The sequence below is a fragment of the Microplitis demolitor genome, chromosome 2 (assembly GCF_026212275.2).
Source record: "Microplitis demolitor isolate Queensland-Clemson2020A chromosome 2, iyMicDemo2.1a, whole genome shotgun sequence".
NCBI classification, from domain to species: Eukaryota; Metazoa; Arthropoda; class Insecta; order Hymenoptera; family Braconidae; genus Microplitis; species Microplitis demolitor.
In genome coordinates this window covers 21805090-21832823 of record NC_068546.1, presented here as the reverse complement: position 1 = coordinate 21832823, position 27734 = coordinate 21805090, and the positions used below count along the sequence as shown (strand labels likewise).

The window sequence follows — 27734 nt, the reverse complement described above, 5'->3', positions numbered from 1 at the left end:
AACAAAATTTAAATTACAAATAAACTAATTAAACAATTAAAAATATAAAAATTAAAAAAATGCACATACTGATCTATAAATTATATAACCGCGCATTTTAAAAATTTTATTCGGTTTAAATTTCTATTTAATTTACTAACTTGAAAATTTAAAAAATTGACAGCTGTCAGCTACATTCACACTCATGAAAACTAAAGGCTTCTACTCAAGTTTATTTCCAACGTAAAAAATGTATATTGATTGGTCGACGGTAACTTTATTACAATCAATCAAAATTTTTATTTATAAAATTATATAAAAAGCTTTTGATGACTACAGTATTAATAAAAACGTGTGGTGTTTCTTTTTCTTGGTGTGTCTCTTAGTTGATGATTTAATTTCTCGACATGAAATTATAAAATACGCACTGTGAGTGCTATCATGTCTGTGCCCGACATATATCGCTACAGAATAAAACTATCAGTGTCTCAATACTCAGAATTATTACAAATAAGCTGGTAAATATTTTTTTATTTATGTCATAGCGCACTATCTATTCATTTGTATGCTACTGTCTCATTACAATACAAATAAAACAAAATCTATAAAATATTGATGTTTTGTAGAAAAAAAAAAAATTATACCAATGAAAAGTTTAAAGTTTAAAAAAAAAATTAATTACTATGAGTATTAATCAGACAAGTTTAAAATTATAAATAAATAGAGTAAATAATTTTTAAAAAAATATTTTTAAAAAATGCGCATTTTTTTAAATTTTTATTTTATTAATTATTTACTCTACTTATTAATAATTTAAAATTTGTCTGTCTGCTACATTCAAACTCATTAATTACTGAAGTGTATATATAAATAAATATGTTTTTTTATGCAAATCATGTCATTGACATTTAGAAATATCTGCTATTTAATTGCTGATAATTATCTGGATATTTTGTATTGAAAAAAAATTAAAGAAACTTTTTTTTTGTAGCTGATACGTGGATCTAGTGCAGATACAAGGCCACGGGCATTGAGCTTTCCACCGATTTTTGACTGCAAATTGTGTTAATTGACCAGACAAATCATCAGCTTGAATTGGTTTGTAAAGAAAAGATTTAAAATATAATAACGAAAGAGGGAGAAAGAGAGAACGATGGAGAAGAGTAATGAGACGAATGCTGATGATATTGATGACAATAAGGAAGCTGATGCATCGACGAGTCCTGATGTAGAAGATAATGATTCTGAGGAACACTATGGCTGTGATCATTACAAAAGAAAATCAAAATTTGTGGTTAATATATTTTATTTTATTTTATTTTATTTATTGAGACTTAATATTTACACGTGAGATTGTTGACTAAAAAATATCGCACGCAAGCGAATAAAAATGGATCAATAATTAGTCCAGGATGATAGTATATATCTATATATGCACGGAAATAAGGATTTCTTGGTGCAATAAATATTTTGTATTGTGAAGTGAAGATTTTTATTTTTTTAGGATGAGAAAAAAATTTTTGAAGCTAAAAATTTATTTCGAAAGTCGACGGTTCTGTGGCGCTGCTAAATGACTACGAATTCTTATAGAATTCAAAGAAATAATTTAATTTTTTTTTAGATAGCTGTAACTTCTTGAAAAATGAACAAGTTCAGACGTTTTTCTTTTTTCAAAATTTTCATCTTCAAATGTAGTTTCCGAAACAAAATACAAAAAAAATATTGAAGATATTAAAATCTATGAAATTTTTAACTTTTGTTAAAAAATCACATTTTTATCAAAAATTAAGCGAGATATCGAAAAATTTTATTGCAGACGAAAAAAAAATTTTCCTCAAAATTTGAGTCCTTAATTTCAATTTAAAAATTTCGCGATATGATTTTGAAGTTTTTCCATTTAAAAAGCATGGAAACAATAGGTTTCGTTAAAACTGATCCCAGACAATTGATCCCACAAACTCTAGATCTTCTAATTCATCAGTTTCATCAAAATGTTAATAAATTTCATTGTCATCATCTTCAAAATCTTCATCTTCATAATTTTCAACCGAATGTCAATGGGATCAGTTGACGTCACACCAGAACAATATCACATTTTTTTTAAAATTCCTACTCGAAGAGTTTTAGAGAACTCGACTCATTCGGGCTCATTTTGTAGGGCTTAAAGTCGTCTATAAAAATGTTCCAAGTAGAATAGATGAATTTTCAAAGGTTCAACTTTACAAACAATAAATGTTTATTTTAATAAAAAAAAATCTATTCTTATTCGAGCTATTGACTTTCTAGAAAAAATGTCAATACAAATTTCGTGTTGAATACTTTACAGGAAATATCTAAAACTATTTATAGAAACAACAAATTGTTCAATTTTAGTCTAGTCCTTTTAATGTCAATTAAATGACACAAATAATTAATATCTTTGTAGGGTAGAAGTAGCATTTGCGGCCACTGCTCTATTTCGAGACATTAATTATTCTATTTAAATTAATGAAAAAGCTCAAAAAATTTTGTTTCTACTACGAATAAAATTGTCTTTGCCCGAGTTAAAAAAATGAATTATGTTATTGCGTACATTACAAATTTAAATAAAATTTTTTGAGTGGCCAAAAACGACAGCTGCTCTAATAGAGAGTCAACTAATTAGTAAATTATATTTACAGACACCCTGCTGTAACAAAGTGTACACATGCCGGTTTTGTCATGATGAACAAGAAGGACATACAGTTAATCGTAAAGAAGTTACTGAATTAATATGCGTACTGTGTGACACTCGTCAACCCGTACAAGCCACGTGTCAGAATTGTCATTGTCGATTTGGCAAGTACACGTGTTTAGAATGTAATTTATTTGATGATGAAGACAAGAATCAATATCATTGTGATGGATGTGGAATTTGCAGAGTTGGTGGAAGAGATCGATTTTTTCATTGCGAAAAATGTAATATGTGTTTGCCAGTACAATTACAGAATGGACATAAGGTAAATTTACTTCAATACACTGGAACAAATTCGGAGTGCCTATGGATTTTATTTAAATCCAGACTCGAAGTTTTAAAAAAGTTTACGGAGTTAATTTTGAATTTAATAATGATAATTTGTTTCTTTTTTTTTAGTGCGTAGAAAATGTTTCACATGCAAATTGTCCTGTATGCCTGGAAGACATTCACACGAGCCGCATACCTTGTCACATTCCTGATTGCGGGCATTTACTTCATCGTACCTGCTTCGAGGAGCTTTTACACTCCGGGCACTATGCCTGTCCTACTTGTCAAGTTTCTCTTCTTGATATGACAGATCTCTGGAGATTTCTAGACGTTGAGGTATCACTTACTCCAATGCCACCGGAGTACAAAGATTATAAAGCAGAAATTTTATGCAAAGACTGTCATGAGGTAACTCTTTTTTTTTTTTTTTCATAAATTATTAATTCATAAATTTAATTGCATTATTTTTATGTAGGAATCAACTGTTAAATTTCATGTCGTTGGTCTAAAATGTTTAAACTGTGGCAGTTATAATACATGTAGAATCAAAGGGTCACCGTGTCCAGGTACTGAAATTTTTTTCTTAAACTAATCTAAGTTTTTTTTTTTTTTTTTAATATTGAGAAATTTTTTTTAAAACGTTTTTTTTTTTACTCCAATTAAAAAAAAAAAAATTATTGATTTGTCTCAAATTTAGAAGTTTCACATGTCGATTTTTTTTTTTACACGAAATTTTACCCCGCGGGAATTTAAAATATTTGAATACAGTGTATTTATTTATTGATTAATTAATTTGTCAATAGATCCTGATAATCTAGAAGGAGCAGCTAGTGGAAGCGGTACTGGCGATCAAGAACAACCTGCCGATAACGGATCTCAATAAAATGTTCCGGAAGCTAAATGATTTTATTATCTAAATTGATAAACATAAAATCTGATGGCTATTACATAAGTCAACTAAATAATTTAGAAAAAAATTTTCCCGTTATTTACTTCAACACCAGACGGTGAAGAATTAGATAATTTTGTGAATACTTTTTATCGTTTTACAAATTGTTATTAATATATTTAATTATGTTACACATATTATTTTTTAAAATTTTAAAAAATATTTGAAAGCACTGTAGCCAAACATTCTGTTGACGCTTTGACGATTAAGTTTTTTTTTTTTTTGTTTTTTTAATACTAATTAATTACTTTAATCTGAAAATTGAAGTTTAATAGTTTTGCTAATTAATCATGAAGAAAACAATCAAAGCATTGATGAAAGATAAGATGAAGCTGCATTTATAATCACTGGTTTTTTTTTAATGGTAAATTTGAAACAGTAATTCCATTTTGTCATTCCATAAATGTTATTATCATTCCGAATGTAAAATATTTAAATAAATTTGAATTATTGTTATTTATAAATATGATAGCGTATAAGCATAATAGTGTGCGCGTGAATTAATTGTAATATAAAATTATGCTCCATTTCTTTGAAATGAAAAAACAAAAACAATAATTGCTCTAGAAAAATAAAATTTTAGTATTAAAAAAAAAAATCAATTGAAATAAAAAATTATTTTTTCCTGAACATATTAAAAAAAATATCTGAAAAACATACAGAAAATTTTTTCCGCCGTGTAGCAGAACACGTAGAAAAATTTTAATTATAGATCTTTAATCTCTCTCTCGATTTCTCTCAGCTTTTAGAAATTTACAGGTCACGTTGAATGCCACCTTGGAGATCAAAATCGGTTCATCCATTCAAAAGTTATAGAATATTTACATACATATGTACGTACACTCGGACGTCATTTTGACAGAAATTCGATTTTCGAAAATTGGACTAAAACCAACAACTTGCAGTTTTTTTTTTTTCAAATTTTAAATTTTCTTAGCGGGAAATTCAAAATTGTCTCTCCATGCGTATAAAAAAAATAATTTTGTATTTCGTCTTTTTTCGTGCGATCTTTATTATTAAAATGTAAGATAAATACCAATTACAAAGGCTCTTTGTATGTAATGGCCGAATAGTGTTATATATTATATATATATATATCCTATCAAATAATTAAATTAATTATTTAATACATTTTATTCTCGGTGCAATTCTTTCTAATCCTTTCCAAAAGAGAATAACAAATGAATTTTAATACCAAATTATATTGCGAATCAAAGTACAATATTGATCCGAGTATATATTTATATTGGCAAATTTACAATACTGATGTAAGATTTTTAAATCTTCAGAATTAATTGATTGACTAAAAACATTTTCTTTTTAATTTTTTATTACTTCATTTTTTTTTTTACTTAACTGTAAACTATTAAAAACAACAGAGAAGCAGTCATAAGACGCTTGTAAACCCCAAAGTTTAAAAGAGCAAACACGTAAAAAAAATTACGTGCTCCGACTAGTTTCAATATCGGCATCTCGTGTCGCTAAATAATCATTTATCAACAAAACGATCAGCCCATCATCAATTTTGATTTCTTATTAATTTTATTATTAATATATATATGTATATATATATATATTTATTTATATATAGGTAAATATATATATTAAATTATTAAATTAAAAATTTAAAGAACGAGGACGTAAAGCTGGCAATCCATGAAAATCAAGAAATTGACGAGCCGCACGTGTCATTTCTAATTGATCTTGTGTTCGTCCACATGCTACCATCGTCCATTGTGCTTCCAATTGTACCTACAAAATAAAATATATAATTATTTATGTTGTTTATGGTTCCGGTCTAGTTATTTATAAATTAAGGTTCCAAGAAATATCTTGGATCCAAATGATCCCTGATTAAAAATTCCAATTAAAACTCAATTAAAGATCTATCAGATTCAATCATAAATAAAAATTCACTCTGATTTGAAACCTCGACTGGAAAATTTCAATCGAATTTAATTAGCATCAATCGGAAAATTGAAAAAAAAAATTATTTTCCAATGAAACCTGATTGAAAATTAATTAGAGACTAGGGACGCTCTCTCCTGATAAAAAACGCCGATTAGATTCAATCGGAAAATTCTGAATGAATTCGATAGGAAATTAATCAGAAATCCGATTAAAAAATTTCTATCAGATTTTATTGGAAAATAAATTATTATTCAATTTAAATTAAACCGGATGTCTGCGTCTCTCCCCAGAATTTTTAATAGAATTTTCATTTCTAATTGAATCTGACAAAAATCCCATCGAGTTCCAATCATATCTCCTCGAACTTTTTAATCAGGAACATCCTAGACTCAACAGATTCCTCAGAACCTCCGACTCAATTTATTATTTATTCGCTGTATTGTCAATAAAAACAAACCTTCGGACGTTTATGTGGTCTAATAAGCAACGGGCTGATACTTGGACTGTCAAAAGCGTCAAACGAGATCGCCCTCTTGGCGGTGGACTTCCTCTGGACTGACATTAAGTCTTGGGGAGTCTGGAAAGGATAGACACACTAGCTACAGCCGGCAAGTTTTAAGAAATTTTTAAATTTGATAGCATATACATATACATATTTTTTTTTTTTTCTAAAGATTGTCAATGATTCAGTTTTTGAAAGTACACATATACACATATATTTATATACATGCACATATGTATACGTTTTCTATTTTCCTTGTAAAAAAATATATATATACATATTTAGATATAAAAAAAAGGTCGGAAGTAAGGTAATTTTCATTGAATTTTTTTTTACATCAAGTGAAACAGAAAAGAAATAAAATAAAAAAATAGTATAAAATAGTAGTTTTTTTGTATAATTGTTTGCTGCGGTGACTAGGCGAGCCTCTGTATTTGGTATGGGTGAAAATTCTTAGAAAATATCTTGCCGAGGCCGCTGCGGCTACTGAGCCATCGCTCAATATCTTTGGGGGTGCTCGTACATTTGCAATCTTTAAAAGAGCGCCTTGACGAGGTAGGTCGGGTCGGGATTAAGGTAAAGGTGGGAATTACAATCGAGGTACTTTGGTACGCTAGGCCAGGCCTGTAACTTTTTTTTTTTTTTATACAAGGAGTTATTCGTTGTGAGTTAGTGCAGACATGCGGCAACCCAATGAGTGTAAATGTAGCAGACAAAATTTTTAAATTATATATTTAAAAAATTAAATAATTAAAATTTAAAAAAAATGCATGTACTGAATTTTTAATTGTCTACACATGCATTTTTTTATTTTTATTTTACAAACATTTTAATTCATTATTTTGAAGGTTTTAAAATTTTAAATGTCCGCTAACTTTTACTATCATGGCAACCCAACGTAACGAGAAAAAAAAAAGAAAAACATTTTTTAAAAATATATAAATATTAAAATAATTAATAAAAAAAAAAAAAAAAACAATAAAACGTTATTACTAATTTTTAAAAATACATCACTTACTAAAGCTTGATAATTTATGCCAGTTTGTTAAATAAATTGAGGTGATGTATTTTTTTTTAAACGTAATAATAATAATAATAATAAATTAATTATAAAGACAAAAATAAATAAGTTCGATGTCTTAGACCCGAATAAATTAAACCGAATAATTACCGAAGTACTAATTACGTTAAATTAATTTGTTTTTTAAAATTTTAATAAATTAAATCTCGCGCCTCTATAAATATAATTAACAGACGAACTAATTGATAACTAAATTTTTTTTAACATCAATTAATATTAATTAATAAATTCTGGGAACAATATCGGGGATTTTTTTCGTTTTCATACATAAATATATATACATTAGCACGATAGAAAAAAAAATCTTTGGAGGAAGGGGGACAGGATTTTTTTCGCAACATAAAATGTACGTGCGTGATATATAATTTTTTTTTTGTGTTAGAAAATAAATCCAAACTCTCGCAGTAAGTAAACTTAGCGTTGGAGTACAAGGGTTTGGATGAGATTTAATTTTGAAAGAGATGTTAGTTTCAACAATGAACAAACGATAGAGAGAATATTAAAACGATAGAAAAGAAACACAATAAAAGTTATAAAATAGTTAATAATAATGAAAGAAAAAGGCCGGCTAGCGTGTCTAAAGGCGATTGGTGCGAGAGTAAAACCAGGATAAGGCAGGTTGACTTTGGATTTGACTTTGACTTTGGGATTGGTGCTCTACCTTCAATGGACTTGGTCCTGCCGCTAGAAAGCTGTCCTCTAGGGCCATTGATGCCGGCGAAAATAACACTGAGGTGTCTATACTTTTGCTCTGTAAAAAACAAATATATGGGTAAATAAATTTGGGTAATTGAGGTAAGAGGACCAGCAACTGGTCAGAGAACTAGTACCCGATCACTCGAATTTTTAAATCTACGAAATTTTACTAAATACTAACAGATATAAAAATCCTTAGAGAGATCGAGTACTAGGTCCCAGACCGGATACTAAGTATTTAATCATATATTTTAAAGTAAATAAATAAAAACAAACCGGCGTCTCGACAGCGAAATTCATTTCCGAGTGGTCATGACTACTACTAGCCCAAGCTTGACATAATGCTTTGCGTGCTCGTTTTCCACCCGGTGCGCTGTTTTCTTTTCCACGCCGGCGACCAGTGCCGTAACCAGAGTCTTGAAGAATACTACTGCCAGTGAGACTTTCACGATCAGTTTCCTGTCTGATTATTTCCGTAAGTGCGTCAAGACGACTGGGTGTTGCTGGTAACTGAGTTGTTGCTCCACTTCTTCGTTCTATTTCGGCAAGAGCGTCTTTGAAAGGTGTTGGGGTACGTGGTGTGTTACCGTCCCCTTGGTTACGACGTAAACCTGAAGGTTGAGGCGTCGTGAGAGTTCCAGGACTGCCTTTAGGAGTACTGGCACGTGGCCAGGAGGTTTCAGGACTTGCGAGACTGTTGAGAAACTGAGACGGACTAAATGGAAGCTGTTTTATTGGCGTTGAGGGAGCGGTAGTAACTATTTGTGATGATGATTGTTGGCTTAATAAATAGTCGACGGACTGATTTCCGCTGTCGTTAGTTGTCTCGGCACGCATCATACTGTAGTGCGAAGAACGACGTCTTCGTAGAATTGGTGGCGGACTGCTCTTACGATCATCCTCATCTTCAAGATCAGGCATAGGCACCAGACGTATATCTGATGTTCCGGAACCACTGGCTTCAGCGCCCATGTCCAGGTTGAAATACTTCGAAAAGGGCGAAGGCTCGCGTTTTACTCGAGCCTCGAGTCGCAACTGAGGTGAGTCCAGGTGATGGTCATCGGACCGCTCAGCTGACATTATGTTATGATGGTATAAAGTAGTTTGCTGAGATTGTTGCTGTACTTGTTGATGAGTTTGTCCCCATCCGCTTGACCAATCCAACGAACTCATGTCGAGACTCTGAGATGTTATCGTTGCCGTTCGGCTATTTTCATCTTTAAACAAATTATCCGGACACGATGATTCGTCATGCATTACTCGTGAATCTTTTTTAACATTCATGGAAGTTTCCGTTGTTTTTCTTCTACCACGACCTGAATAAAAAACAAAACAGTAGGTAAATATTATGAGTGGAAGGAGAAAACCCAGTATCTGATTACTTATGTATTAGTATATTTATATTTTATAAATATAGATATACAAACACATGCGTGACCGGGTACTAATTCTCTAATCAGGTACTAGGTCTTTTAACTTTCAAGTATTTTTTCTTTTTTAATATAAAGTAAAAGACCTAGTACTCAATCAGGGAACTGGTACTCAGAGAACTAGTACCCTAATTGGATACTAGGTCTTATAATCTTAAATTAATCAATATAATTACTATTTTTTACCTCTAGTCCCAGTAATTTTTCCTTCCTCTGTCTCATACTTTCGGCGCATTGTACTGTTCCAATGATTTTTAATAGCATTGTCAGTTCGCCCAGGTAAAAGTTTAGCAATTTTAGCCCACTGATTACCAACACGCCGATGTGCTTCAACAATTATTTTATCTTCAGCATCAGTCCACGCAGTTTTCTTGATACCTGGATTCAAATGGTTGTGCCATCTTTCTCTGCATTGCTTTCCAATTCTACCTTTCAAATGTCTTGCAATAAGTGTCCACTTTTTCGGCCCGTAACGTTCCACGAGTTCCACGACTTTCTCGTCCTCCTGCGGATCGCAACAAAAAAAATCATTAATAAAATACCTTTAAATTAAATGGATCATCTTGATAGTCTTTAAAAGTTTTTGTCCGCGAGTATCAATTGGACTTAATGTATGTCTCACGGTAAAATAAGAAAAAAAATACCGGTGCAGAATACCAGGTTTAGTGTCAGTGTAAGTTTGAATTTCGCAGAATATCTTTCAATGCAACCGCTTTAGGCCTCAAGGCAAGGCAGGGCAACTACTCGACAAAGAAAAAATAATAAAATAAATGAGAAAAAAATAAAATCCAAGTTACATGGCTACAAGTTAACATCTCGAAAGGCATCTCAGAATAGCAGTATAATGGAGCCCGAGCGGGCGGGCAAAGCGGGTGTGCAGTGAGGCCCCACGCAAACATTAACAGTGTAATATGTATGCCCTTGGCTGTTGCTGAGTGCATTGCCACTAAGGCAACTCCAATGCAGAGCAACAATACTGTACTCAACACATTTTGCTATAGTCGGAATAATCTTTACAAAAGAGAAGAAAACGTTTCACTTCTCAATACAATCATTTTTATTTTATGTACACAGAAAAAAATATTTTTTTTTTTACTACAAGAAAAGTTTTTCTTTATGAAATGAAAATAAAAATTTTTTTAAGACTAGAAAAAATTTCTTGGCTTAAGAAATTTTTTCTGATCTCAAAAAATTTTTTAAGGAGAGTAAAAATTGCGCCAAGAATTTTTTTTTTTAAATATCGAAATATTTTTTTAAATTAACAAAAAAAATACCTCACCTACATGATAATTTTTACTTAATTCTTCTATTACATTCCTGTTACAAATTATATACAGCAAAAATAAGTCGCTATACAAATGAGTCAACGATGAAAAAAATTTTTTCTAATAAAAAAAAATGATGAATGAGATGTAGGATAGAAAAAATAAAAAAAAAAAAATAATATTCTAAATGATGTAAACAGGGTCAAAGATGAGTGACTATGGTTTATAATCACTTCTAAATTCTTGAAGACTAACACTGTGAATATAAACTCAATGAATGATTCTTTAAAATGATTGCGCAACCCGGAAAGACGCCGACTGTTGTAAATAATAAGCACGTCCACGTGTATTCATGAGACCCGCGAATTCTCGTCCTGTATCCTCTTTACAATCGGAAAATTTTTAAGTAAAACCGGTTCTGCTGGTTTGCCATCATCTCATTATGGCCAAAGTCCAACTGAAGTGAATCCGCTTTCAAAAAATAAGGGTTAAAAGGATTAAAGTCCTTACCGAAATATATCACAGTGTCTATTAGATAAAAAAAAAAAAAAAAAAAAAAAAAATAGAATTGTTTCTTTTTTCGTTTTGTAGTAATTTGAGGTATAATGAGATATTTTTTTACCTCCTTGGTCCATGGGCCTTTGACGAGCTCTGGATTAACAACTTTAGCCCAACGCTGCTGACATTGAACGTCACTCCTATCAGGAAAATGGGCTGCTACTGCGTCCCATCTAAGTCCAGTGCGATGTTTTTCTGCATTACTCACTAATTGTTTCAATAATGCATCCTACGTAAAAAGAAAAAAATTAATTCATCTACCAGTTGAAAAATTTATTATAATTTTCGTCTGTCTTTTAATATCTATAAAATTTTTAAGACGTTTTTGATCTAAAGACGATCAAAAACAGGTTAATAAAAATAATTGACTGTGAAAGTCTGATTTTGGCCTGGGTAAAAATTTAAAAAAGCAAAATATTATGAGAAGAAAATCTGATTTTGATCTAGAGGCGACCGGAATCAGACGATAAATTAATAAAAGAAGCCCTCGGGTCGAAAAATTTGATCTGTTTTAAATCAATAAAATTTTGTAAGTATTTTCATTTTTTATTTGTATTTAATGAGACCATTTTCAGACTTTTAAATAATTTTTAGTCTGGTTTTGGTCGCATGTATCAAAATCATTTTTTTGATTGTCTTTAAATAAAAAAACAGTTTAGAATTTTAATAAAAATTCAAAAGCAGATCCATTAGTTTTAATAAAAACCAATGTCCAAATTAGACTAGAATCAGATCAAAGTTTGACATTAAATTTCCCGTTAATTAAATAAAAATAAAAAGTAAAATCGAATAGAAATAACTCAAAATTTTTATTCTATTTAAAACAGATTAAATTTTTTCACCTGTGCTATCAAAAATAATTCATTTAATTTTTTGAAATATTAAAAACTCAAATTATTAATTAAAATCGTACATAAAAAATTTAATTTCTATATATTTTGAAAATAATTAAATTGGTTGGCAACAAAAAAATTTTCATTTTCCCCTCAGTTCAAAAAAATAAAAAAAAAAAAAAATTTCACAGAAATCGGGATAAATTTATGTAGAAGTATATTAAAAGTTTACATCGAATGAAAGCACGTGGGATAGAGGTTCGCCAACTTTCCCATGAGAAACCTCATACATTGAGTTGTACTACATAATATTTGATCGCGCGTGCTAGTGAGAAAAAAGGACAGGTAACAACAGGATCATCCCTAACAATGCTTTTGATTCATTGTTATATCGTCATAGATTGTAATAAAAGCCGTCAAGATTGTTGTCATTATTATAAATATATATATGTATGTATTAAATAAACGAGCAAGTTTTAACCGGACAAAAATATATCAACATGTATAGTATGTTATTCATCCACTGGTTTCTATTATTCATCAAGGTTAATTTCAATAATTAATTATTCAAAAATATAACTTTACCTCTTCTTTGGTCCAACGACCTTTGTTAATATGCTTCGACTGCGCATTGCTTGTACTGTTACTCGTCGTAGTTGCTGTTGCTGTAGTTGTCGTTTGATTTACAGAATGGGTATTCGATGAATAAGAAGCTACTTGATAATCGCTTTCTGATTCATCCCCACTACTCGAATCGTAGCCTGATCTCGAGCTGGAATAAAAAAAAATTTTATTAGTTTTAAATAAAATTTATATGAATAATTAAACGTACGTAAAAAATAAGATTCAGTTTTGACTTTTTTCAAAAGCGATAAAATATAAAAAAAAAATATTTTGAAAAATTGCACTTGTAGTTTTTTTAATTTTCTACATGTGCATTTTTTTTTTTTAATTAAGTTGTTGAAAAAAGAATTAAATAATTGTTAATTGTCTGTTAACTTCAATGATACTGAAAAAGCTGACGTCTAATAAGTTTTGGATTTTTTTAAAAATGATTAATTACAAAAAAAAAAAAAAAAATATATTAAAAAATTGCACTTATAGTTTTTTAAATTTCCTACAACCACATATTTTTAGTTATTAAAATTATTGGACAATTGTCATACTAAGAATCAGCGAAAAATTTACCAATGGTAATTTTTTGAATTCAAATCTATTTCCCGCGAAAATTTAATTTTGCCTAAAAAATTATTTTATAAATAATTGACCGAAATTTTTACCAAATCATTTTTGACGTCAATTTTTTAAAATCTGTTCCGACTGACCATAAAAATGATGGTAATTTAACACCACTAGTAAACTAAAAGAAGTCACCCGAAAACTTAACGATAAAAAAAAAGTAAGGAAGCATCCTAATTTTGCGGGCAAAATCGTACGGTTCGGTAAACATCCTTCCTGTTAATCGTTAGTTTCATATATATATATACATTTTTTTTTATTTTTGTAATCGGATTATACAAGTTCTTTAGTTTTGTTTTTGTCTACTTCTCGCCTTATATTATTCTTCTTTACTGGTTTAATTCTATCCCTTAAATCCCCGGATACAACAACCACATCCTGTCCGTAAGTTTACTCCCAAGTGCGTAGTCTTACGGTTTAATTAGTTTCCTGTCTATCAATGCAACCTACGTACACCTCGTCAACTTCCTTCCCGGTTTTTCTTTCACTATGTCTTCTTCCTAAATACGTTAATAAAATCATTCAAGTGTCACTTAGTAAATTACAATCTTTGTCTTATTTTCTCCATATGTCTAATGTTTCGGTCGTTGAACACTTTTGACAAATGACTTTCTTCAAAACCGGAATTCATTCATAAAACTTTTATCTGTTTCAATTCTTATCTTTGTATTACATAACTATTCAAATATTTATTTAGAAAAAAAAAAAAAAATTATGTCAATAATATAAAAATGCACATATATTAAAATATCATATCAATATATGATACCATTTGATCAAGAAAAATAAACATAAATATAGTAACTTAGGAATGTTATTTATTACTATGGAAATTCCTTAATTTTATTCTTTAAACTCAAGAAAAGTTAACAAGTTACGACAATAAATATAATTTTTGATAAAAATGTATAATGAAAAGTAAATTTTGACATTTTCTATTGAAAAATTATTATAAGGTGGAGAATTTTTTTATTTTTCAAATGGAAAATTCAAAAAAATCTCAAATTATAGAAATTGTAATTTTTGATCAGCTATAACTTTCAAATGTTTGACTTTATGAAATTTTGATAAGAGAGCTTTTTGTAGAGCATTCAATTCTTTGCAAAAATATGTCGCTAGTTAGAAAAATCAGAAGGAAAAACAATTCTTCTTCTGTTATTCTTATGAAAAATAGAAAAGCGCGGGAAGCTCTTGAGGGGAATACTTAGCGGTAATGTGAACGGATTTTCAATTCGTTTGAATTTAAAAACTGAAAAAAAATGTAGTCTCTAGTGTTTTTTAAAACAGGTTTTTTAAAACTTTAACAGAGGGCTAAAAGTTTCGAATGTTCAAAAATTATAATTCGTCTCCAAGAAAAATTATTTCAAATTCTCATTTACTCTACGAGTGCAACAAAAATAGTTCTGTTTATTTTTCTGAGTGTGAGAAAGAAGTCCGGTAGCGTTTCCTTTAAGAAATCTAATTTTCACAAGCGTATTTTTGTGAAATTTTTCAACCTGTTTCCGAAAAAAAAAATTTTTTCTATATGAAATACTCCAGTAGGGTAGAAGTAGCGTTTTTGGCCACGTAAGGGCCAGTTTTGGCCACTTGGAAATTTTAAATAAAATAATTTATAAAATACGCAATGACATAATTTATTTTTAAAATTTCTTCAGATACTTTTAACCTATTATCAAAAAGGAAATTTTATTTAACACTTTTTTATTAAGTAAAATAAAGTATTAAATGTTCAAAAATGGAGGAGGGGCCACAAATGGTATACTTCTACCCTCTATATCTATCTATATATATATATATATATATATATATATATAATATTAATAAACAGATGTGCATACAACATACATACAAGCATTAAATCTCATCATTGTACTGGTTAACAAAAAAACAAATGAATTATTTTTATTATTAACAAAAATTTGAATATTCAAATTAAATTCAAAATTAATATCTTATTAATCAGCATTGAAAATTATTTGTTACAATAAAATAAATCAATTTCATAACATAACTAATAATTATTTCAATCACTGATAAAAATGTTCAGTTTATGCTCAATCAATAATCAATAATTTTTATATCCTCAGAAATTTATGACGCAATATGCATGTATGTAAAAAACAAGTTTCTCGATATATATAAGATCATTAAAATTCATATCGCAAGAGTAATTTTTTTCCGGCATATCATTAGTAATAAATTTATAAATAATATATATAATATATAAAAGAGTGTAATTTATTGTGATGAATAACTTAATCATGGGGTTTTAAAGTATATTCATATATAAATATGATAACACCTTCGGTATCTTTCCTTTTTTTGGTTTTTTCGTCTATTTTTATTACTTATCGAAGCATCTGTGAGAGCTCGCACGCTCACGGGAGCATATGCTTATGGCATGTGCACTTTCAGTGTCCCATAGTCATTGTTATTAGCCTCCCCCAAACGAGACGAGGCAAGCGAGAAATGAGAGAAATACTAGGGGTTGTACTGCCTGGCACAGCTGTCTGTGCAGGGGGCGAGACAAGTATTATGAGCGTTATTTTGCTTACTCGCATGTCTGTGTCTATGTGTACACACCGATTCCCAAATACATATAAAGTACATGTATATATACCAAGTTGAGCATATACATATATGAGCCACGTATTGATTGGCAAAAACCACTCGGTTCTTTTCTTTCGTCCCTTAGTAACACGACATCCTTTTTATTTAAAACATCAAAAGCTAAATTTTTTAAATTCACTATTTGTCTAGAATTCAAATTATACGATAATTATAATTATTAATATATTATGTATACATTTGTTCTACTGAGGCAACTTTTTTTATGAAATTTAAATTTATTTAAATTATTATTTTAACGGTCACCGCAATATCCTTGAATTGTAAATCTTGATACCCAGGCTATTCATCTTGAGTATAATCATTACATCTGATAAAATGCTTTATTTAAATTCAAATAATCTTGTTAAAAAAAATAATAATAATAATAATAACAGAAGTAATTTAATTATTCGTTTTTATCCTGAGTTAAATTTTTAGTGGAATTTAAAATGAATTACTTTTAATTATTAACAAGTTCAAATTAGTCGTAAATATAAATATAAATTAACATATTTGTACATATATATATGTACTTTATTTTAACATTACTTTTAATTTTTGTCATGGATGTTATAAAAATTTAAATCACTGTATATTTTATAACTTTTTTTTTTCATATTAATTGTAATTTTGATTTTGTCAATTAATTTAAAATATTATAATTTTAATTTATTTATATATAATTAATTTAATTTATTTTAATTTTATTTAATTAATTTAATTTATTTATATTCAAATATAATAATTTTAATATATTTTAAAAATACGCAATTACACAATTAATTTTTTGAATGGGTTCAAAAATACTTTCATCAATTCCATCAATATTGGATGGAATTTGTTTTTTAATACGTTTTCATAAATTAAAATAAAGTATTAAATGTCCAAAACTGGAGCAGTGGTCGCAAATGCAACTTCAACCCTAGTTTTTTCAAAACTCTACGGATATAAATTAAATCGTTTGAAAGTACATACGAAATAAAACAATGTTGATGTATGTACTACTGTATAAGCCGATAATTTGTTACAAAACGGACATAGACCCTGATATTGGTGGTAAGACACTTTATGAGCAGGTGCGTGAGTTGACAGCTGTCTCTGGGTCTCTCTCACTCTCTTTCTTACATTACTTGGTTATTCTATGTTTAAGGCAATAGTCGATCATCAATCGTAAGCTATGTTTCAAGACATGTTATGTGGCAGCTGGTAGCGCTTATTGCGTCTATTTGACAGTATTATGTTGAAAATAATAAAGAACATGAGCGTGCGCTAAGCTATTCAATAGAGGTAGGCGATAAAGTCACCCGCATCCTCAAAGCTCACTGACTTATCGCTTACTTTTTATTCATCTTTTTATTTTTATACATAAGGTAAAAGATCTAAGACCCGATCAGAAAACTAGCATTCGGTCACTCCATGTGTTGGTATAAATATATTTAGTAAATACAGATATACAAATACATGAGTAATCGTGTACTAGTTCCCTGATCAAGTACTACTACAGTTTTTTGATCGGGTACTAGTTCCCTGATCTAGTACTAATTCCCTGATCAAGTACTACTACAGTTCCTTGATTGGGTACTAGTTCCCTGATCTAGTACTAATTTTCTGATCAAGTACTACTACAGTTTCTTGATCGGGTACTAGTTCTCTAAACGCATTCTAGTTCCCTGATCTAGTACTAATTCCCTGATCAAGTACTACTACAGTTCCTTGATTGGGTACTAGTTCCCTGATCTAGTACTAATTTCCTGATCAAGTACTACTACAGTTTCTTGATCAGGTACTAGTTCTCTGATCGCATTCTAGTTCCCTGATCGAGTACTAATTCGCTGATCGAATTCTAGTTCCTTGATTGGATACTAGTTCCCTGATCTAGTACTAATTTTCTGATCAAGTACTACTACAGTTTCTTGATCAGGTACTAGTTCTCTGAACGCATTCTAGTTCCCTGATCGAGTACTAATTCGCTGATCGAATTCCAGTTCCTTGATTGGGTACTAGTTCTCTGATTGAGTACTAGATCTTTCACCTTAAATTAAAAAAAAAAATTACTTATAAGTTAAAAGATCTATTACCCAATCAAAGAACTAGTGCCCGAGAACTCCATATAAATCTACATGTATATTTATTAAGTACATGAGTAATCGGGTACTAGTTCCTTGATCAGGTACTGGGTTTCTTACCTCACATACATTTTAGTTAATCATGTATGAAAATATATACGTACGTAGTATTATAATATAGTCGATGTCTTAAATATTTTGGCTTAGATCCTGCAACTGCTATACTTGTGAATATAATGACTACCTGGCCCTTTAAATTCAAGGAATCTCGGGATCTGACGGTCAGCTGAGCTTTCTCTTTTTTTTTCTTTTCCTTCTTCATCTTCCTTTTAACTTTATTATGTTAAATATGACAAAACTATTCTATATTTGACTTAATCGTTCTCTGGTCCTTTAAATTTTTTACATCAAAATTACATAATTTAGTTATGTATCATTTAGGCCTCATGTTATGAGGCCTAAATTTCTTACATAAGCAAGATACAGGTAAAAAGTAGTGAACTCGAAAATTACCGTATGATCAATGTTACTATTTTAATAAAACATAAAAATCAGCATGAGATCCTTGAAGTCTTGCTATCTAACTCTACTGGCATCTGCAGGGTGTGCTACCGTCTGCCTGGGACTTTCCCCTCTATTTACCAGAGCCGTGTCTTGTACCCATAGAGAAAGAGTGAGAGTCAGTTGTATAATTCTGTCCCCTTTTAACTTTTTTTTACCCTCCTTTTTACTTCCTTCCATTCCCTTCCGCTTCCCTTCCGTTTCGCGCCTTCTTCAGCGCTTCTCATGTACATGTATTTTTAATGTAACAATAAACCCTACGAGACTAGAGTGAGTAAACGCACCAGCAACCCCTCAAGCTATATTTTTTTTATCTCACTTTTACAATAAATTTTTGTATATAAAAATATAAGTAAATATTCATTTTTTAGATATTAGTGTTCTTCACCTTTCATATGAACTCATATCAATCATTTCATAAAAATTAGGATTTTCTGTACACAGAAAAAATTATCAACTGACAATAGAATTTTTGATTCAAAAAACTTTTTTTAAAAATTTGAATTTTCGCGGCTAAAGTAAAAATCTCCTGTCCAAATTCTCTTGGCTCAAAAAAATCTTGACTTGGTTCCTGAAAATTTTTGTTTTCCAAAATATTTTCATGACACTAAATAAAATATTTGAATTAACAATAATTGAACATCAATATGATGCTAAAATTAAAGATACTGGTTCGTCAACGTTTAAAATGATAAATTATAAAAAAAAAAATATTTGAAAAAATTACACCTTTAGTTTTTTAAATTTTCTACATGTGCATATTTTTATATTTTATATTTTTGTCATTGATTTGTTAAAAAAAAAAATTCAGAAAATTCTCCACTGTTTCAATTCCACGATCATTGAAATTAGCAGACGTCTAATAATTTTTTTAAAAGCGACAAATTAAAAAAAAAAATATTTTAAAAAATTGCACCTGGAGTTTATTAAATTTTCTATACATGCAGATTTTTTTAAAAATAAAATTGTTGAAAAAAAAAACAAAAATGGTTAATTGTCTGCTGACCAGGATCATACACATAATGTCAATTATTCTGGCAATAAATAAATAAAAAAGCTTGTCGCTAAAATAAGTTAAAACTAAGTACGGATATCGACACGTACAGAGAGAGGATCAGGGTTGAACCCCTTATAGGACATCTGGTCACCACCTGCCTTGATGCCTTATTTCGTTCCCTCTTTTTCTTTCTTTCTTTCTTTTCTTATTTATTTCTCCCTTTAACTTGTCCAGTAAAAAAGTCCCAAGATCACCGGTATTAAAATACACCGATGCCAACATGATTCCACGTCGCATGAGTCGTGTTTTAAATGCATCACGCATACCAGAGCATCGACCTATAATGTATAAACTTCTGTGTATTATAATACAACCTCAATCACCCATGGTATATAGACTACGCCAGAGAATACGATAAAAAAAAAAAAACGAGAAACAGAAGGGTGCAAAAGTCCGAAGGTTTCCGAGGATTTCCGAGAGGGCTTTCATCATCCCCTTTTAACTTTTTTCTACACCTTATGTTACCATCATCCCCCCTTGTGTGCACTTTTGCCCTTTTACTCAGTGTTCGTTCCCATGACAAGTGTGTAAGATCCTATTTTCCGTGTGAATCTTTAATTCAGCCGTGGGAATATTATGTACTGCAAATAAATACTCACAACTGTTTATTCTGATGACCATGCACGTGTTATTTTTTTTAGCCACGCCTCCAGTCACTTTTACCCTCATCGAACTCATCTAATTCCCGCGTGGAAACGTATCCTGTATTATTGAATAGTTTGATAAGGCGCCGGAAAATTTTAAAAAAAAGAAAACAAAAAATATCCGCTTCTGAACGTCATCAAGGGAGCAGATGTATTTGATGATACTGAAGTTAGCCGACTAATAACTTTTGGAATTTATTCAAAAGGATAAATTATAATAAAAAAATATTTTGAAAAATTGCACCTGTAGATTTTTTCATTTTCTACATGTGCATATTTTTAGTTTTTTTTTTTTGTAATTTGTTGAAAGAAAATCAAAAAGTTGTTGTCTAACTTCAGGATCATTGATACTAAAGTTAGCCGACTAATAACTTTTGGAATTTATTCAAAAGGATAAATTATGAAAAAAAAATATTTTGAAAAATTGCACCTGTAGATTTTTTCATTTTCTACATGTGCATATTTTTAGTTTTTTTTTTTTTTTTTATTAAGTCATTGAAAAAAAAATCTAAAAATTGTTAACTTTAGGACCATATGTATTCGATTAAATTTATGTACCGTATGATTGAAAATTCCAGGAAAATTTTTCTAAATTTGTTGGAGGATGTGTGACTAAATCTATAAGTATCACCATTAAGTTTAAGGACTTTTTTTTTCTAATCATCGTTTTTTTTTTTTTTTTTAAATAAACCAGATCCTACTCTAAAAATAAATTCCTGCAGGACTTCAATTTTCCCTCAAGCAGCTGACATTTCTAACAATTAATTTTGGTAATGAAGATTATCAGTAATACAAAAAAAAACAAAAATGTGAGTATTAGAAATAAAAACTTTCATTTCGCGTATGGATTTTGTCATTTAATTTAAACAGTTTCGCAAAAATGTTAATTTTAAATTAAAATAAGTTATCAGTGGTTCTCTGGTGGTATGACTTTTAAAAAAATTTCACCTCTGGATCCTTAAAAAAAAAAAAAAAAAAGTAAAAAAATATCTCAGTATTAACCATCGTGAATTTGCTTTTAAATTTTGACAGATGACTGAGAGAGAAAGAAAAAAGGTATGTTGCCAAACCGGATTGACGATACTCCTCTTCCTCAGGATCCTTTTGAGAGAGGACACAGAAAGAACTTTAAAGTTTCCCAGTATGAAAAATCTTCAGTCTAAAAGAAGTGAATGAAATAAAAGGCCTACTTTGCTTGGTGACAAAGTAAAGACTGAAAGATCCATTCTTGGATTTAGTCTTCAAGACTTCGTCTATACATCATGTATTTTACGACTTAGAATTGACAAAGTCATCTTTAGTCTCGAAGGACAAATTTTTAAAGTCTACTGGCTGACCTCGAAGACAAATATCTTTACTGATAACACAATTTAAGTGATATTATAATTCGTAATAATAAACAAGATGTTGAATGAGTAGAAATCGGAGTACTGGCTCTGATAACACCGCATCCTTTGATATTAATATCAGTGTATTTCCGGTCCAAGCTTAAGGTAATCGAGTAACACATAAATTATCCGATTAAATATCAATCAGTTTCGACAGTAAAAAAAATTATAAATTAACACAAGACTGTGTGTTAAAACAACATTTTACACAAATTTTTATGTTAATTTAACACTTTTATTTGTGTTATTTTGAGACTCATAAAAATTTATGTTAATCTTAACAAGTGACTACGGTAAATTTAACACATTGTGTTACTTTAATGAATTAACACGCGCTCTATGTTAAAGTTACATTTTAAAAATGTTAACACTTGTTTGGAAAGTAACACTGAGTAAGCAGAATTGATGTAAATTTTGAAAAATATTACAAGTGCCCAGGATTGGAATTTAAAAGAATATTTAAAGTGACTTAAAGCAGGTTTCAATAAATCCCCTCTTTTTCTCACACTTACTCTTCCATATCTACACAAACAACTCCGTACATAAATTACAAATATTTAAATCTTTAATCTTTGAAAAATATAAACATTTTTAATTCCGCACATTAACATTATTTGATTTAAATTTTTTATTGTTCGCGGTTAGAATAATTATCACCGCATTATTTACGTTTAGGTTTAAGTGTACATTAAAATATGCAATCAGTACATGTTGCACGCCAGCCTTTAGAAAAAAATCTGTCCTTGTGTGCGTCTGTGGTGATCTGTGGGAACACATACATTTGAATGTTTACATGGATACTTGCGTACATGTGCGCACGCACGCGCATACACACACATCAACGAATACTAAGTGAAGCATTACTATTTATCAGCTTTACTGACTTCGAGCCTCAACTAAATAGTCGATACTTAAAAAGCTTTATTTTTATTACGTAGAATTTTTTTTAATTTTTCTATCAATTTTTAGTCGATATTTAAATTTTATTGCAGTGACACGAGTCAGTCATGTGAAAAAAATTTTTTTGTATGTTTATGTATATTATATATATACATATATATGAATGTAATATTTTTTGTAAAAATTGAGAATTTTAAATAAATAAAATTTTATATTCAGTATGAGAATAATTTAAATAGAAAATTTAAAAATGACGCATTGTTTACATTTAAATACCGGTAATTAAAATACTGAAATATATAAAATATGAAGTATTAAATTAGTAAAATAATATTAAAAATAAAATGAGTGTTGATGTAACTGACGTCAATTTTTTAAATTTTTGAATATTTAAAATTTTAGTAGAGTAAAATTTAAAAAATTCGTATTTAAATTTAAATTAAAAAAAAATATATTTCAAAAAATTGCACTTGTAGTTTTTAAAATGTTCTACATGTGTATATTTTTAGTAGTTTTTTTGACAGGGTCTTCATTATTATTAATTAATTAAATTATTTTAAATTTATAAATTGTCTCATTTGTTACTTTCACTCATTTTTATTTAAAAAAAAAAGTTAATAAAATTTGAATACTACACTAATGAGTGTTAATGTATCTGACAAGTGTCAATTTTAAAAATTTTCAAATAAACAAATAAAGTAAAAATTAAAAAGTTCATATTTAAAAATTTAAAAACTGTACGCGCGTTTTTTAAAATTTATAAATTGTCTCGTCTGATACATTCACACTCATAAAAATAAATACTTACTCAATATCAGTAAAAAAATAAAAAAAAAAAAAAACTTACGCTTCAGTCGGTGGTGGTGAATAAAATGTCGAATGATAAGTAGAAATATCTACAGTTTTAGACGGTACAAGCAAATCCGCTGGTAGACGCTGCATTATTTAATAAATAAACTAAATTGCGTTGTTAAATTTAAATAAATAAATGCAGTAGTAAAGTTGAAACATCCAGAAGCTCCGTACTTGCAATATGTCTACACGATATCCATGGCACAGATAAAAACGTTTCAACACTTGTTTAAAAACAAGTACGTACTTTTTGAAATAATATAACTTTTATTTATCATCGTTAGCTTTCACAGCAATACACTTTTATTTAAAAACTTTAATTAATTACTGAGTATAAAGTTTATTATTTTATGTACGTAACGTCAATTAATTTAATAAAATGGTGTTTTTTTTACATGACGTCCAATTAAAGCTGACGTTGTGTCATAGAAACTGTTTATCACTCGGATTATTTTTGAATATTCAATTTAAATACACAGAAGTTTAAATAATTTTAAAAATTTAATAAACAATATTTGAATTATTTAAAACCAATTATTTAAAAAAAGAACCGAGTATCGATCGTTGGCCTCGTCAGCGTCCGAAACGGTCTTTTAATGCGCGTTTGCGTAGAATCTTTGTTCTGAAAACTGAGCTTGCGCAGTCGTCAGCTCTTTATTTTTGTATTTTAACTCAACAAACAATAGATTATTTAAATTTAAAAGTTTATTTCTATTTATATATTTAATTACATATATATATATGTATGTATATAAATAATAAATAAATATAATATCAATATTACGAACGCCACTGCGTGAATTTATTTTTATTCTCTATTTAAATTATTTTGGAGGGAATTTTCGGGGGCAAAATACGAGAAAAAAAAATTCCAAGTACACGCGGGTACTGTGGCGGCCGCTTGCCCGATCTCGACTAAAGCAACCTCGAGGTTCGACCGAACAACAGCCCGAAGCCGACGTATATGAGTTTTCACATGCGGTGGCGGCAGCAGCAGCGGCAACGTTACATTCTCGTTGTTTGTGAGACCGAGGGTCTAAAGCATGGAGAACTCACATCACGCGGGTAAAGAGAACTGTTTTATTGAGAGTGGGGATCACCACTACATGCTGAGACTTCGACCAACCGCGGCGTTCAAAGGAGAGACGAGAGAGCAACAAAGAGCCAAAGAGGCATTAAAACTGGGTAAGTATCAAAACGGCATCAACATCAATGGTCAAAGTTGAGAAAAAAGGAGAGAAACAATTCTAATATATATATGTATATAGGAAAAAAAAAAGAATAAATGAAGCTTTGCTGGTTGCTAGCATGTATATCACAAGAATAATAATAATATATGAATATATATGTAAGTATGATACCGAAAAAACCCGAAAATGTACGAAGTTCTGGAGGGATACTTCTGCGTCGAGGTAAAAGTATATCCAAGGGCTCTTCTTCAAAGGAAATTCACAGGTAATAGAATTGATGAATGCAAGTGTGCCATGTGCTGACTTGGATACACTCTGCTTCACCCCACTCGCAAATTAAATTGTTCAATTTTTATTTACTGTATTAACATATGATATATATGGATGTTCTAGTTAGCAAATTGTCTAATGTGATATTTTTTAGTAGGTGATTCTGTGCAATTTTCAGATACTAATGGGAAAAATATTTTTTGAGTAACGTACGCAAAAATATTATACATATACTAGATATGGGATTGATTAGATGAAAAACAAATTTTTTAATTACTTTGACAATTTGCTAATTGGAGATTTATTGTATTTTAATGTCAAGCGCAAAAAAAGGAGTGTTCTGATTGATTTTAAGAGATGGTATTAAAATGGTAATAACTATAAAGTTATGAGAATTTTGAAAAAATTTATCAAAGATAAGTTGTAGGGAAGAAAATTATCTACAAAAAATGTTTTGCCAAAAAAAGTTAAAAGTTTTCAAAATTTACTATAAATTTGACTTAATGCTCAAATTTATAGTAAATTTTGAAAATGTATCCTGAGTATTTGTACAATGTGCCATTACCGAGGTACTGCAAAATTCAAAATTTTTAATTTTTTCCCATTATTTATATGGGAAATAAAAAATTGTAACTAGAAAATAAGTGTGAATGTAGCTGACAATTATAATTTTTCAAATTTTGAAATGAGTGAATTAAATATGAATAGAATAAAATTTAAAAAATGCACATTTATAGAATTTAAAATTCAGTATGTGCATTTTTAAAATTTTTTAATTCCTTCATTCGTAATTTAAAATTTTTCTCATATCTGCTACATTCGCTATCAGGGAATACTCAATATTAAGGCTCAAATCCTAACGGACGTCTTCTTTTATCCTACTGAAACTTTCGAGTGTGTCCTAAGAAAAAAACAGTCGATTTTTTTGAATCAGTCTCATATATGTATTCATATATACTTTGTTGTAAGTCTAATAATTTAATTAAACGATCCGTTGATTTAAATAAGAATAATGTGAAGAAGAATAAAAAATCCATCAAGCTGCATTGGTCTAAAACAGATGGAAAACAACCATGCTATTATTGAGTCACTTATTTTTAGATCAAATTTAAGTTATAAACGACCGGTCTCCAAGGGTCTTAATATATAAGTATTTCATATTAACTAGACTATCAGACTTTGAATTTATGAGTTTTATTTTTTTTTATTTACCCAGTTTGATTTCTGAGCTATCGATTATAGGTGCAGCTTTTTTTTTTTATTTTAAATTCTCGTCTAAGCCTCTTGGACAGCCATTTCAGCCAACTAGTCATCACTGCCAAGTCTTTATTTATAATCACACAAATTCTTCGTTAACGTATCTGTTAATAGTTACTATGCACCACAAGCAAATAACATTAATTTTTTTTTTTCAGCTTTTGACTCATTTGCTCTCAATCAACATGATAAAGAATGCAAATTAAAAATAAATATGTCTAATTAATAAATTTTTTTTTTTTTAGTATAATTAAATAATGGAGTTAAGTATAAATGTAATAATTAAGAAATATAAATTATAAGTTCATTGAGACCAGCAACTAAAGTACATGCGTTTTGTTCATGACTCAAGAATAATTTAAGCAGATGTCCCATTTTACAAGCAAATTAATGCGACTAAATGAGGCCAAAAAGTATGTATATATATATTGAAAACCACATATGTCTTTTGAATAAAATACGAAATTCGTATAAAGAAATTAAGATAAATGCATTTGTGTTTTGAATTTTAAATAAGAAACGTCTAATTTAAATTCATCATTCAAGACAAAATAATAATGCGGAAGAACAAGTGAGATTTGAAGGGAATTTTTGATAATAATTTAAATTTTTAATTTCCCGCCATAAAAATTTAAATTTAAAAAAAAAAGAAGTTATTGGTTTCGGTCGAATTTTTGAAAATTGATTCTTTTTCGTTATTTTACCAGCTTACGGAGTAAAGACATTATTTAATGTAATTTTTTTTTAAGATTATACTGGACTAACAGAAAAGACCATTCAAGCGAGTGCTAGGTTCTGGGAAGAGACGCGAATCGACGAAAGCCGGTGCCCGACTATGCTTACATTATACGAAACAGTAAGAAAGAATGAAGGTAAGCGGTAATGTTAAGAGCAAGAAAGATGAACAATCGCGTGGAATTCCTTCATGCCGTTACGAACACCACGAAAAGTAAAGGCGACTTTGGTGTTTTGTATTTGAAGGTACTTGTGGTTTTTACTTAAAAAAACATCTCGCTAAGAACTTTTTTTAATTTTTACAGAATAAATTTCATCAGAATACCTCACAATCTTACATAATTTGACACAAAATAAAAACTTAAATTAAATAAAGTCGAGAATTTTTTTTTTTGTGATATACTTCAATAAATTCTGAAACTAATTCACCTTTATATCAGTTACCAAAGTGGATTGAACTCTACCTCCTCTTCAGATCGTGACAAACTGATGGAAAGACCACGAATAGTTTCATAAAGACTTTAAATTATGTCTAGCAATCAATTGTACCTGAAGATTTGACAGCTTAAAGGTGACAGGGGTTAATTGAGGGTGGCTGCGATTTTCGGCTGGCATACTAGTATGCGAAACATTTTTAAAATCTAGATCCAGTAGAATGTGTGGTTTGAAGATATGAACAATAGATTATAAAATGTCACCATAAAATAAAAAATTATTAAAGAGCTGTTGCCAGTTATTTTACACCCCATAAAAATTAATACCGATCAAAAAGATAATA

The 27734-nt window shown here is 29.4% G+C and overlaps 2 protein-coding genes and 1 long non-coding RNA gene across 5 annotated transcripts; 2 read left to right on the top strand and 1 right to left on the bottom strand.

Annotated features, from left to right (window-relative positions):
- Positions 1-232: 232 nt before the first annotated feature.
- Positions 233-4499, top strand: LOC103579673 (RING finger and CHY zinc finger domain-containing protein 1). The gene is made up of 6 exons (XM_008561141.2): positions 233-497; positions 971-1273; positions 2640-2957; positions 3092-3370; positions 3438-3528; positions 3766-4499. The coding sequence occupies exons 2-6, from the start codon at positions 1133-1135 to the stop codon at positions 3843-3845; spliced, it is 909 nt and encodes a 302-aa protein (XP_008559363.1). The 5' UTR covers positions 233-497; positions 971-1132; the 3' UTR covers positions 3846-4499.
- Positions 4500-4931: 432 nt separating this feature from the next.
- LOC103579672 (transcriptional activator Myb) lies at positions 4932-24666 on the bottom strand. Of its 2 annotated transcripts, XM_008561138.3 has the most exons (9): positions 18616-18934; positions 18267-18493; positions 12773-12959; positions 11419-11583; positions 9718-10036; positions 8378-9417; positions 8067-8156; positions 6280-6399; positions 4932-5663 (listed from the first exon to the last, which is right to left on the bottom strand). In XM_008561138.3, exons 2-9 carry the CDS (start codon positions 18422-18424, stop codon positions 5529-5531), a joined length of 2214 nt encoding a protein of 737 aa, XP_008559360.1. In that variant the 5' UTR covers positions 18425-18493; positions 18616-18934; the 3' UTR covers positions 4932-5528. The 2 variants fall into 2 exon arrangements, with proteins under 2 accessions (XP_008559360.1, XP_008559361.1); XM_008561139.3 differs by lacking the exons at positions 18267-18493; positions 18616-18934 and adding an exon at positions 23500-24666 and having other exon boundaries at positions 4934-5663.
- Positions 24604-27678, top strand: LOC103579671 (uncharacterized). Of its 2 annotated transcripts, none has more exons than XR_549552.2 (4): positions 24604-24689; positions 24773-26634; positions 26971-27093; positions 27262-27678. It is a non-coding gene; the product is annotated as an uncharacterized LOC103579671 (long non-coding RNA). The 2 variants fall into 2 exon arrangements; XR_549551.2 differs by having other exon boundaries at positions 26971-27202.
- Positions 27679-27734: the final 56 nt, after the last annotated feature.

Excerpts from the sequence above, each read along its gene's own strand:
- LOC103579672 (XM_008561138.3), bottom strand. The coding sequence starts at position 18,424 with ATGAAGAAGGAAAAGAAAAAAAAAGAGAAAGCTCAGCTGACCGTCAGA. Across the intron at positions 11,584-12,772 it reads GTCGTTGGACCAAAGAAGAG|GATGCATTATTGAAACAATT; the intron begins GTAAAGTTATAT and ends CTTTTTACGTAG. Across the intron at positions 9,418-9,717 it reads AAAAATTACTGGGACTAGAG|GTCGTGGTAGAAGAAAAACA; the intron begins GTAAAAAATAGT and ends TTTTTTATTCAG.
- LOC103579673 (XM_008561141.2), top strand. The coding sequence starts at position 1,133 with ATGGAGAAGAGTAATGAGACGAATGCTGATGATATTGATGACAATAAG. Across the intron at positions 1,274-2,639 it reads AAAGAAAATCAAAATTTGTG|ACACCCTGCTGTAACAAAGT; the intron begins GTTAATATATTT and ends TTATATTTACAG. Across the intron at positions 2,958-3,091 it reads AATTACAGAATGGACATAAG|TGCGTAGAAAATGTTTCACA; the intron begins GTAAATTTACTT and ends CTTTTTTTTTAG.